The sequence below is a fragment of the Styela clava genome, chromosome 9, assembly GCF_964204865.1.
Source record: "Styela clava chromosome 9, kaStyClav1.hap1.2, whole genome shotgun sequence".
Classification (NCBI taxonomy): domain Eukaryota; kingdom Metazoa; phylum Chordata; class Ascidiacea; order Stolidobranchia; family Styelidae; genus Styela; species Styela clava.
In genome coordinates, this window is record NC_135258.1 from 7,513,129 (window position 1) to 7,526,766 (window position 13,638).

General features: G+C 35.4%; 1 protein-coding gene across 1 annotated transcript; it reads left to right on the plus strand.

Annotated features, from left to right (window-relative positions):
• The first annotated feature begins 2 nt into the window (after nucleotides 1-2).
• LOC120340216 (serine/threonine-protein phosphatase 4 regulatory subunit 3-like) lies at nucleotides 3-9,777 on the plus strand. Its single transcript, XM_039408511.2, has 3 exons — nucleotides 3-299; nucleotides 1,397-2,011; nucleotides 5,137-9,777. The coding sequence occupies exons 1-3, from the start codon at nucleotides 3-5 to the stop codon at nucleotides 6,802-6,804; spliced, it is 2,580 nt and encodes an 859-aa protein (XP_039264445.1). The 3' UTR covers nucleotides 6,805-9,777.
• The last annotated feature ends 3,861 nt before the right edge of the window (nucleotides 9,778-13,638 follow it).

A 13,638-nucleotide genomic window follows, 5' to 3' on the forward strand; every position in this document is an offset into this window, starting at 1 on the left:
AAATGGCCGACACACGGCGTCGTGTGAAGGTATATACTTTAAATGAAGATCGACAATGGGACGATAAAGGGACTGGCCATGTATCACATACATTTGATGCTAGAGTACACAGTACAACTCTTATAGTTCGAGCCGAACAAGATGGTTCAGTATTACTAGAGTCAAAAATACTGCCAGACACTGCTTACCAGAAACAACAAGAGACTTTAATTGTTTGGTCCGAAAGTGATAACACAGATTTGGCTCTCAGTTTTCAAGAAAAACCAGGATGTGATGAGATTTGGGAGAAGATTTGTCAGGTAAGAAATAAATTGAATAGAATAGAAGAAGGATAAGTGGTTAGTTTCGCAGAAACCCAATCATTAGCATAAGAAATAAATATTTGGATATTTTATTCAAGAGTGTTTGGTACTCCCATAGTGTGTGTACCAGGTTAGGGTTAGGCCATAATTTTATTCTGATTTCCCTTATTTTAGTTCTATTACGAGTTCGAGGACTGTCTGTGTTATCCAAGTGAATATACCCCCTGCCCATGGTCTTCCGTTCCTTTACACAACTTGATGTAAAGTAGGCGAACAAAATTCTCTACCTCCATATTGGTACACGTACTTCTGGAGCGCCGAGTGTTCTTTTTATAAATTAAAAAAAATTGAGTAAATAATGTAACCCTGTGCAACGCACTGCATTTTCTGCAAATGAGAAAAGTTTTGTTGATCAATCATATTGTTACGAATGTCTATGCTGACACACTCCAAGGTGCTGAATAGAAAACATGATGAAGTTTGTCTTCATAGGTATTAGAAATGTGTCTAAACCAAGGCTGTGGGTGGAAAAATTTAACATTGACTTCAACTCTAAATTTGGACTGAAAAAAATGTTTTTGACTCCACCCCTACACTGTGGCTTGTGGAAAAATTGTCTTCAGCTTCAAACTCAGTGTAAAACAATAATTAAAAACGGGCTTTTACCTATGCAAGCCTAATTTAATAGCGCTTAGTAAACGTAATGCTTTTTGACATTCTATGAAAAATTTAGACTTATTATTATAACTGAAACCTGCCAAACTCCAAATTCTGACTCCACAGCTAGACTAGTGTTTCTGAAACTGTCTTCTGCCGAATGCTGCTGTTTCGCAAAACAGGGACCAAAATTGTGACAAAAATTAATTTCCATCTCGATCGGGGCAAGATAAAAAGTGTATGTATACCGGGGCAAAATAAGTTTGTGGAACGCTGGGCTAGACTATATCGATTGCTACATACCAGTTGTGCATATATTACTAGGAGTAATCCTTGTAGCAAGCAATGTGAAAAGTCTAGGAATCAAGCAATGAATCAGACATAAAATTGAAATATTTAGTTTTCATCCAATTTGTACAATTTGATTTATATTTTAGGTTCAAGGTAAAGATCCCTCCGTCAGCATAACTCAAGATGTTGTTGATGACGCAGACGATGAAGATCGATTGGACGGAGGTTCTGACCTCGGAATCTCATCAAATGAACCTGTCGAACTTCCACCATGTGAGCTCAGCCAACTCGAAGAAATTGAAAATCTATTCGCGTCATGTTTACCGACTTTAACGAGACGTGAAAAACTAGCAGTAGCTGTAGAAAATTGTGGATACATCCAAAAACTTTTAACTTTGTTTCGTATGAACGAAGACCTTGAAAATGTCGATGGTTTACATCATTTGCACGAAATTTTCAAAACTCTTTTCATGCTTAATAAAAATAGCATTTTTGAGGTTATGCTCGACGACAAAAATATCATGGACATTATTGGTTGTCTCGAGTATGATCCAGCGATCGGAGAACGACGCAAACATCGAGATTATCTCACAAACGATGCTAAATTCAAAGAAGTCATTCCGATAACGAATCCTGAATTGAAGCGTAAAATTCACCAAACTTTTCGAGTGCAGTACATACAAGATGTCATTCTTCCAACCCCTTCTGTATTTGAAGAAAACATGCTCTCTACTTTAAATTCATTTGTTTTTTTCAATAAGGTGAGTTCAAAGGTCAATTTTTTAATTTTAACAGCATATTCTAAGTGTGGGTTTGGTCCGAACATTCTCCAATTTGTAGCCCTGAAAGATGAAGTGGTTGAAATATCATAAAACTAAGAAATGTATTATTAAAAGAAAATATGTTGAATTGAAATTATCCTCGGGACAATAGGACTCTAGGCATCTTGTTAAAATTAATGTAAATTTGACCTAATTACCTAATACCTTAGTTAGTTTGCCCCTCAGTGCTCAGTCCCCTACACACACCAGCCATGCTAGGATCCCTACACACACCAGCCATGCTAGGATATGCTAAATAGTGAAACGAACAGATTAGCGCCAACAAAAAAAATATTATGTGAGAAACAATAAAAGTCAAGATTTTGGCCAAATTTTTAAGAATTTTTTTTCCCGGAATCCTAAACAACCCAACATGCTAATTTAACCTTAAAAGCAACATAATCAGTTGCGACAGAAATACATTCCAGCATCATTTGATTGCTCTATTTTTAATACTGGAGCTTCATTTTACTCAATTAAATTCCAGATGTATCGTCCATATTCCAAAATCCTAGAAGACTTTTTGACTCTGAATTTTGAATGTATTTCATTTTGTCACGGTGAAACAGTGTTTTGTCCCCTCTGATTAATCATTAAAGTATTCTTCTGGGACAAATCCGGATGCAATAAGGTCATAAATAACTCTATTAAATTGTCATTATGTCTTATTCGTTACCAAGACTAGTCTGTTTTTATCTTACTTTGAACCAGATGACAACAGGATTAAATTCAGGATTTAATTTTCGACTCTTTAGTTCATACCTTATTAGTTTAAACTGAATATTGTGACAAATTTTTCATTTTATGACTTTAACAACAATATAACATAGGGTACTAGGATATTGTATATTGAACTGCAATTCCTTTCTTCTTGTCTACTTCCTTTTTTGTGGAAAGAGATTCTTATATATACTTAGATTCTTTCAGTTCCAACCTATTTAAATGCAATAGATATTTAAAAGTGGGGCGAAGTCGCTTTATTGTATATTAACTTATTGGTCTTAAAGTCCCAACCTTCCGAAATAATATTCTATGGGCCTATTCTGTTAATTATAACATTCAATTATGAAATCCAATTCAGGGACTGCGAAAAACTATAAATTCACTATTCTGAACAATATTTTCAAATATGAATTATATTCCAATTAGGTCATGTTCATCGAAAAAGATATAGATCGCATATTCATTAAGTGTAAAATTGAAATGTGACAAACGATGATTTGAAAAATTTCTATTTTTTGCAACTTTTAGAAATAAAATGGGATTATAGTCACACTATGAAACTTCGAAGGCTCAAAATGATAAATTTTGAAAAGAAACCATTCTGATTTATTCCCAAATTTGAATTTGTAGTAGGGTTAATTTCTAATCAATCTGAGTATTTGATTTGTTCTGGACATAGTATTTCGGCATTATCACTCAAACAAATAAGGCGGACGATGTGGTTAGTACAATTTACAATGAATTCAATTTCTTATAACAATCAATTTTAACAGTGTATAGTCGAAATATATAAGCTATAGTCTATTTCCAAAATGATTGAATTATTGTTCCTTCCCACTGATAACAAGTTTAAAAATACCCGCTCTATTCAATACTAGAGCAAACTATAAATCTATGACATCTATTTGAATATTGTATTGACAGATACTTTTTCAATGTTGCTATAGTAAAACACATTAAGACAAGCACAATTACATATTTATAATATGGAATATGAAAGCTTTCATTTGCAACTTATTTATTAGTAATTGACTGCATTGTGATTGTTGATTGGATCAAATTTTTATAAAAATATGTACAGTTCATGGAGAACTGTTACAAGAATGAACATAATGTTAAATATGGTTCACTAAAGTCTTTGTTTGAATTAAGATGTTCTATGTTACACTATAGACTGTTTACTCACTCAGTCACTCCCATTGGAACGTAACAAGGCAAACAAATGAGTTCTTACTAACAATATGCTACTCAATTTGTGTGTATTTTATTGTGTTAAGCAAGCAGAAATCTTCATGTTGGATAATTTCAAATGTAGAATTAACAATTCATATGAAACAAACTGAAATCTAAAAAATTCAGTTCTATTTATGCAACTGTGATTTGATGATTGGATTGTACACTCACATATTGATTGATATTGGTGATAAATTTATAGTAAAGTAATAATATAGGCAACTGTTTAAAATTTGGCCTCACCAAAAATCAAATTTATGCTCCTTATCATATAAAATGTAGGACTACTCATTAAAATTACTGCGTACTAAATTAGATCTCCTTAGTTTAAACAAACTAATGAATTTTGTTAATATGCAAAATATTTAAAAAAATAATTGATCATTAAATTGATAACAATCTCTTGAATTCAGTCAATTTGTTGTAAACAAGGATCTCTGAGTATGGATAATTCCCCGAGCCTAGTCTTATTATACTTTACCATTCCAAATTTTTATGCATACCTAAGAAAGAGTGTTTTGCAAACTGTTCCACATTCCCTAAATAAATTTCCCAATCAATCAAATATATATAATAAAACTTATAGAATAAAATGAGTAATTACGAAAACTGGTCATTATTATTTTTCAACCATTCTTAAAAAATTGTCTTGATAAGTGAAAAGTGTCATTTACTATGCCATCATTGACTTATTTTTGATTGGTAATTGTTATTGAAAAACAATCCATTGAAGTTTTTTCTACACCGGAATTTGATTGTCAAACAGTTAAATTCATTCATGTGAAAGATAATATTATCGGATTTCATATAAAAGTGTTCACCTTTCTGTTTCGTTTGAGAACAGTTTGTGGGTGCGATCGCCTGAAAGTAGTTAAGAGGTTAAAAAATACCTTGATAATTATGAAAATGGAAAACCCGCCATATAGAATTATCAAGACCTGTTATTACCATATGAAGTTCCAGTAAGTTGTATAATATCACCAATGACCTAACTAGCGACTGCAGTTTTAGAAATCACTTGCACGAAGTCAATGTTTGACCATCTGATTCCAAATTTTCAAATACAGTGTTAAAAAAATAATGATCAAAGTATGTTTCCATATTTTTAGGTTGAAATTGTCAACATGGTACAAGACGATGACAAATTTCTACGTTTGCTGTTTGAGCAGTTGCAGGATGAATCACAAAGCAATGAAAGAAGGCGAGAACTCGCTGGATTTCTTCGAGAATTGTGCACTTTTTCACAGATGTTACAGATCATGAATCGAGATGAATTTTTTAAGCAACTAGTCGAGCTTGGCATCTTGCAAACGGTAGAATTACTTCTTTCGTCAGATGACGCAATGCTACGACAACTTGGCGTCGATATCTTTGCACATGTGGTGGAACACAGCCCATCAATGGTTCGCGAATTCGCGCACAAAGAGATGGAAGAGAACCAAACAAACGACGATGAATTGCTGATTAACCTCGTCATCGAACAGATGATTTGCGATCCAGATCCCGAATTGAGTGGTGCAATGCAGTTAATGAATCTACTTCGAATTCTCTTAGACCCAGAAAACATGATGGCCAACAAGAATGAGAAAACAGAGTTTCTAAGTTTTTTCTATTATCACTGCATGCATGTATTAATGGCTCCGTTACTCGCTAACACAGCTGAAGATAAAATCGGTAAAGGAGATTATCAGACGGCAAATTTACTCAGTCTTATTTTGGAGTTGATAACATTTTCTGTTGAGCATCACACATACCATGTAAAGAACTACATTCTGAACAAGGATCTCTTGCGAAGGATTTTGATTCTTCTCAATTCAAGGCACAGATTCCTTGCTCTTGCAACGTTACGGTTTCTGAGAAAGATCATCAGCATGTCCGACGAACTCTATAATAAATATATCGTCAAAGGTGACTTGCTACAACCTGTCGTTGATGTTCTTTTCCTATCAGGAAAACGATACAATCTTCTTAATTCTGCTATTTTAGAGATGTTTGAATACATTCGCACAGAGGACATGAAACTTCTAATCACATATATCGCTGAAAAACATCTACAATCCCTGGAAAAAATTGATTATGTGCAAACATTCAATGGAATAAAACAACGATACGAACAGCAGAAAGATCGTGCAAACAGACTAGGCGAACCAATGGATTCATTGGACACTTCGTTAGAAATAGAAAATAATCGATTTCGACGAGACGCTCGAACCATGGATGAGGACGAAGAGATGTGGTTTGATGCAGAAGAGGAGGAAGGAGACATTCTACTTTCACTTACAACGTCGTCAGAGGATCCCGACATGCCAAAGGTCAATATTGATAAAATTCTCGAGGTCGAGAAAAGGGAGGAAGCAGACACAGTGAAGCTCATTACAAAGCCTGCAGAAATAAGCGTTAACATAACATCAAGTCCAAATAATATAATCTCAGATAAAAAGAATCAAATAGCAGCTCTAACCAATGAATGTGCTAAAGTTACCAATGTTAATGGAATTGAAACTAATGGAGAACCAAATGCAGAACATGTTACAGCGATTCCGCCATCGGAAACAACTACCTCCACACCCATTGTCACTGTTAAAACAGGGCTGGTCGGACTCGTTGATTACTCTGATGATGAAAGTGAAGAAGACGAAGAAAGCAACGGTGATGCTAACAAAAATGGAAAGGATGCAAGCCTTCTGAACAGTGCCAAAGCTACAGAGTCACCACCTCACTCAACAGAACCTGCAAGAAAAAAGCCTCGTCTACAGGCAGTTGTAGATAGCAATTGACAATTTTCTAATCGATAGAAAAGTTTATCTTCCTGTGAAATTGTTTTTTACGGGAAATAATGTTCGAATTCCATCGGCTCAGTTGGCACTAACTAAACTTGCCTGAGTTGAAACGTTGCAAGACCATGTTCTGCCTACGTTTCTGGTTGATCATGACCCAACACAACATTTTAAACTTCTCTATCCGAAACTGCCAAATATGCTTCGTTCCTACTTTTTATATTGAAAATCATTGAAGAAGTCTCAGGTCTGCAGTTTGCACATGCTTGAGATCTTCTCAAGTTTCGTACTGATGGAGATATGTCAACAAGAAGCCTATTTTCTCTTGTTAGTTTGATGGAAGGAATACATTATTTCTCGATCAATACCCAGACATGAACGTCCATATTATGAAGAAGTATAATTTACAAAGGATTCATAATGATATATTCGGCCATGCTCCTAAGTACAAGTTACGGCTACCAGCAGAGGACTAATAAAGCGGTAGATGTGGTTGGGACTTTGACTCCGCAATTGATTTTGAATATGCCACATCAGACTGGGAATTTGTATGCAGATTAGTATTCATGCAATTCCAAGAAACGAAATATTCTGCTTCGTGCCCCACAAATAAGACAAATGAAAATATTGTGTTAGAATTCTGAATATAATTCCAAATTAATTGAAATTAGCTGTATTTACTATATCTTTGAACAGATTGCATTTAAAACAGCAAGAGTTCATTGTCTGTGTGTTATTTCTTTTAAATTTTATCAGCAGTATTTAAAAAGTTATTGTCATGCCAACCAACCGGCCAGTATCTCTGAATACTTGTTTCGACTCTATTGAATTGTGGTCCATCCACAATTATCATGAGAAAATAGTTCGTATTTCAGTGTGGAAATGTAATTATGAGATAGATTGAAACTAAGCGGCATACTTACTAATACTAATTTGGTACTACTGAAGTATGGCGGACACCGGAACGTAGTATGTGTACCTGGTTATGGTTGGGCCATAATTTCAGTTACAAATACTACGAAGGACACTTGACTAGTCCCCGGACTCGTAATAGAAATAAAATAAGGAAAATTGGAATAAAGTTATGGCCTAAACCTAACCTGGTACACATACTTACTACGTTCCGGTGTCCGCCATCTTTTCTTAGTATGCATACTTCAGAAGCACCCTTATTTTAAGGTAATTTGAATGTCTGTTTTGGTCCTTGTCATAAAAGTAACTAACCACAAGTAATGAATCATTTGGCATCGATCATTTGGCATCGGTTACTGTTGCATCACATTAGAACAATCTGTGACAATGATCAATTTTTTGATTGAACAATTTACTTATCCTGCTGCTCAATGTTTTCCCCATGTATAATATTACTGGAAGTAATCGAAATTCAGGCACATTTACCACAGCAAATATGGTTGTCGATTCTAATGGTTTGGTATTTCGAATGATAATATGAAGTTTGTTCAATATTGCGACAAAATGATAAACAAGATAAAATTCGCCTTTTTGGCAATATAATATTTCATAGAGATGAAAATATATCCTAAGAAAACATTCGATTATTAATAAAATTTATTGTAGCAAGAGGTAAAAAATCTTTTTCATCTCACATGAGAAAATGCAAACTAATAAATGAGCCTGTATTTTTGGAATCCATTTTTAATTACCTTTTAAAGGGGTTACAGAAGAATTTGTTGCTCACATGACCAATCAACATAGCCTTATCATACTTGGCTATGAATCCTTGTTACTAATGCAAGAGTTATCAAAAGTAATCAAAATGTCATTCAAACATGTTTAAAATTATTGGAGGTGTTGGTCGAATTTCTTTTGAATTTTGTCACCAGTAGATGCAGAATTATTTTTGTTCACAAATCTCTAAAAACTAATCGTTCATTCGACCTCAAGAGTTATATCCTAATTTTTTTTCTGCAGAGTGGCCGTTATTAATTTACAAATTTAATCACCCATTTCAGGAATATTTCTTTTGAAAGACAAAAACTAAAACAGAATTTAAAATAATTTCTATTTTATTGATAGAATCGTTATATTCCAGTCATATTACAATGGTTCCCCAAATCCTAATTTGGTCGATACAGTCCTGTGTTCAAATAATTCCTATTTAATAAATATCACAATCATTATCAAGTTTTGAAATTTATCTTGGTCAGTTCCAACAACATTGCCTTCCCAAGCAAGAGGCTGTCTATTGTTTTAAAAGCCTGAGTAGCGAAGAAAGATATTATGTTTTTGTACTTTTCTCACTCAGTTGTAAGCCTGCTTTTTTTGTAAGGGCGAATATTTCGTTTTTAAAAGCAAAACAGACCATGTCACATTTTTTCTTTGTGTCTGTTTTCTATCAAGAACATATCTTTGAATCATATCTGGCGAAACATAGATTGTGATAATTAAAATCTTAAGATTTTTTGAAGCCTCGAATGTATTCCGAGTCTTCATATTAGTGTTATAAGTTTGAATATTTTTCTAAAATTATATTCGATAGGACTTTTAGTTATTTTTCTGGTATAAACCAGTCTATTGGAGATTCACTGTAGCAATATTTTTGGCGCTCCAGAAGTATGTGTACCAATATGGAGGTAACTAATTTTGTTTGCCTTCTTTACATCAAGTTGTGTAAAGGGACTGGAGTCTATGGGCAGGGGGATATTCACTTGGCTAACCCAGAACTTGTAATAGAACTATAATGAGAAAAATTTGAATAAAATTATGCCCTATCCCTAACCTGGTACACATACTATGGGATTACCATATATGCTAACTATACAAGGATAGGATTTCATATTTTTGAAACTTGTTTCTGGATGTCATATTATATATTGAAAGCTAACCTTGTTTTGTCCCATTTATGATCTGAAGATATGTCTCCTACAGAAAGTTGGATTTGTCTCATCCTGCTGAACTTTTTTTAATTGTTGTAAAATACAATAGTGCTAATGCCGCACTTTTTATATTGTTCATCTTGTGTGTCTATGACGAGGATTAAGAGTTGGACATAATGAAGCTTCAATTTTCGCCAATAGAATAGGATTTACATATTTCTCCCGTGTAGAGGAAAGGTTAATCATATGGCGAATCACGTGTCGGATATGGTATCAGTTAGCCAGTTGTTTGTTTCAGAGGCATGGGCTTATTGGTGGCGGAACGTGAACCACCCCGCGACGGAGATGAGTCAGTCAGCAATCCTTTTGGACATAGTTACCCACATATGATTTCAAACTTGCAAAACCATGTAGGGTAATCAGAGGCGCGGCGGGTCGAGCGAATTCCTGACGCTTGGCATGATATGCCACACCGCGAGGTGTTACCAAGTAACAAGAAATGCCGATAAGATGGCTTTAATCATATGTTAAATCGCAGCCTCTAGTACCAGCCCGTGTTAGACACGGGCTTTGTTGGCCAGTTATTTGTGTCAGATGCATTACCCCGATGGCGGAGAGAGACGCGCAGTATGGTGTGTAAAATGTTTGGGTTAAAAGATAAGAGGATTAGATAATCGTGATGAGCGCTTGTCATCTCACCTGCGTAGATTTGCAGGTTCCGATCACGCGGGGGATGTTTTTGTGCAAGAAAATGGAAGGATTTCTCGCCGCCGTACGTTGATTCGCGTCGTTACATTGTTGTCAAAACCTAACTAAATCGTTCTATAACAAGCCCAACAAAGAAGCGAAATTTTCCTGTATAATTTGAATGAAAGGCCAGGGTTTCGTTTTCATATTTTATTTGTGCGTATAATTCATAGACTATTGCAGAACAAGCTTCGAAGCGTGATTGAGCTCCTTTATAGGGTTCCATTACATTTGAACCCACGTACATTTGAACCCATGACAATTGCACCTGCATACTATTGCACCTATGGACATTTTTTTTGTTTTACGACACATTCCGTGCGGCCCGCAGAACAATTTTCGCGTAAACTACTAAACCATTGGCGGATATATATTTGTATTTATTAGCAGAACAATTTTGATTTATTTTTTAAACTATTTCGACTGGTAATAGTCCTTTTCCTAATCCCGATGTCGCAATTGATGTTTGTTAAAATCACGGAATTTCATTGTTGTATCTATAAACGTTAAGACGGTGGCTATATGGGAATGACGTCCCCGGAATTTTTGTTGTGCAGACAGGACCAAGCCGATGATATGAGCTCGCGTCAAGTAACTCCTCATTTGAAAAGACGTTTTCTGCTTTATTTTGGTCAAAACACTTCTCTATTTTCAAGCGGTGACCATGTGACAGCAGTGACGAATCGCAGGGCTGACTTAGCGCCGCGCGATTCAGTTTTTTTTATCTGGGTCCGAGGTCGACGAACTTGGTTGTTTTTTTGGCGGTGGCAGTAGCCTGCTCACGCTACAAGAAATAAATTTATCATACAATAAGTGTAGTAAAAAAATGCCCGAAGTAAACGTATATATATTCCTTCCACAACAACGTTAAACCACAGTGTCTAGTGTGTTTTCAAGTAATATCATAATTATGAATTACCAAATACGTTTAGAATGATGCGCAAATTATTTACGGTGAATTCCCTCCAAAGAGTTTGGAGGGAATTCCACTCTGATAGTGTTATACTTTTCGATCAGCTTTATACCACATTAAGGCACTTTTACACTTCCCCATTGTTATTTCTAGGTTTTTATTTCAAGTCTGAAAATTTTTGTTTTCTAAACGGCATTGTAGGCGAGAAACTAATAAAATGCAAAGTAGCTTCTAGTTCTCGCAAATGATATTGTTTAACGTCATTGTTCTCGCATAACCCCTAAAACAGTCTGCAAATGCACTTCCTGAAGAGACAAGACGTTGCGAGATATGAATATCAATTGCATTGTTATGTCATAAACGTTGTCTGAGCCAATAGCTGAATAAAAGATGCTCCCAAAGTATGTGTACCAAGATGACGCACAACCTGAACATGGTATGTGTACCAGGTTAGGTTTCAGGTTATGCGTCATCTTGGTACACATCATCCCGGAGCGCCGAACAAAGGTACACAGCGGTGCAGACATGCGTCTAAGATTAGGGGTTTTGAAAATTACCATACCGGCCAGGAATTAACAATTTAAATATGAGCAATCGCAGCCCTGACTGCCCAACTGACGGTACATTATAATAGTTTACTTATTGTTAGATTAATTTAAGGCCGGTTTTATCAATTATAATTGCAGATATGTTAGTATTTTATTTTTATTTTATTCGTGCCTTGGTGGGTCACGAATAAAACGCGGTGGGACACTTTGTGACCCGCGGGTGTGAAGGCGTTTTTGCTCAAGTATCCTTAGCAGTCAGTATACACGTATACACACTATGCAATAATGCAAATGCAGAGAAAAAATCAGTACTCTAATCAATCCAATATTTATGAAGTAGCAATAATCACCACGATTGATTAATGTTGTGCTCAAAAATATAATGCCGAGATTCTGAAAATGGATGTATTGGATATTAAAAATACTTGTAATATTCAAATGGGCTCGACAGTGAGCCTTTTAAAATACCGTGACTCTAGTTCAGACAGTCTCGAGAGGCAAAACGTTTTTCCTCGTCGTTCAATTTATGTCTTTGTTCCGTTATATTTATAATTTGAAATTTACAACGGAGCTCCCACCCTCCCTCTCAGATTGAACTTCGGGCTTGAAGTAGGAGTATTCGAAATTTTGTCAAATTTTTAACTGCATGATTCGGAGACCTGTAGTTTAAGAGGCATGTTATTTATTATGGATAGATATGGAGGGGGGAACGATGAATTTATGGTGATTTGGAAAAACATCTGAATTGAAATCAAAGCAATTTCAGTTTTTAAGAACAAAAGGGCGGCTGAGTCCACTCGGTGATTGACACCCCATGTTAAGCACTATCGTCGTCATAACTCAGATTACTGTGAACTAGGTATGATTCCATAGAGGTCATTCCATAAATGCATAAGAATTTCCGTACTCCTCGCTATCGTAGGGTAATTAACGAAAGCACGTGTCGCTTACGGCTTCCTTCACTACAAAGTCCGAGCATCTGAAGGAAATAACTGGTTGATTCAGTTTGGTCCAAGGTTGTCCGCTTCAAGGGCACAAAATTATTTTTGCATTGTTCGCGGGTCAAAAAAGTGCCAAGATAACATGCAAGACGTCTTTCTATGTCTATATTTAGTTTAAGATTTCAAACTCTTCATAACGGAAAAAGTGCTTCCCCAAAGGTAAGTTCTTTCGAATATCGATAAAATTCTCAGAGCAAAATCCCTTAACTTCAATAAAACCTCATTGCTCACACGATTCTAAAATGCCGTTTTAAATTATATTTATCTGTCAACGACAAAACTTGCCTAAATATCAAGCAAGCAGTGTGGAATTCTTCTTATCTGGGTTAACTATTCCCTTAAAATTCTCACAGGCTCGATTAAATGCATCCCATCGACTGTATATTCTACGTCACAAGATTGTCATCTATTATTTTATGTACATGTTTCATTTTAATCTTCAGCAACGTCCCATCTAGTGCGTCATCACTTTTTTGTACCAAAGATTGAGTTCAAAATCAAATAACTCATCTTATTGGTAACGGTACGAGAGTCCAAGATTTGCCATAAAGCCGTACTAACCCCTTCCTTCTCGCGAGGATGACTACCAGGTTGGCAGGATTGACGTATTTATTTTTCCAAATTACATATGCAATTCGACTTTTTGATATTATTTTCTTGTTCGACTTTCTTATGGGAGCCGCTGCTCGATAACCAAATTTGAGCGGCCTTCTCATCCCGAAATGCTTTTTATTTATTGTTATTTGTATAGCAGTGTGCTTCCAGTATGGTGAGAAAACAAACTACAG

Coding starts and splice junctions, on each gene's coding strand:
- LOC120340216 (XM_039408511.2), top strand. CDS start 3: ATGGCCGACACACGGCGTCGTGTGAAGGTATATACTTTAAATGAAGAT. Junction 300..1,396: donor TTTGGGAGAAGATTTGTCAG/GTAAGAAATAAA, acceptor TTTATATTTTAG/GTTCAAGGTAAAGATCCCTC. Junction 2,012..5,136: donor CATTTGTTTTTTTCAATAAG/GTGAGTTCAAAG, acceptor CCATATTTTTAG/GTTGAAATTGTCAACATGGT.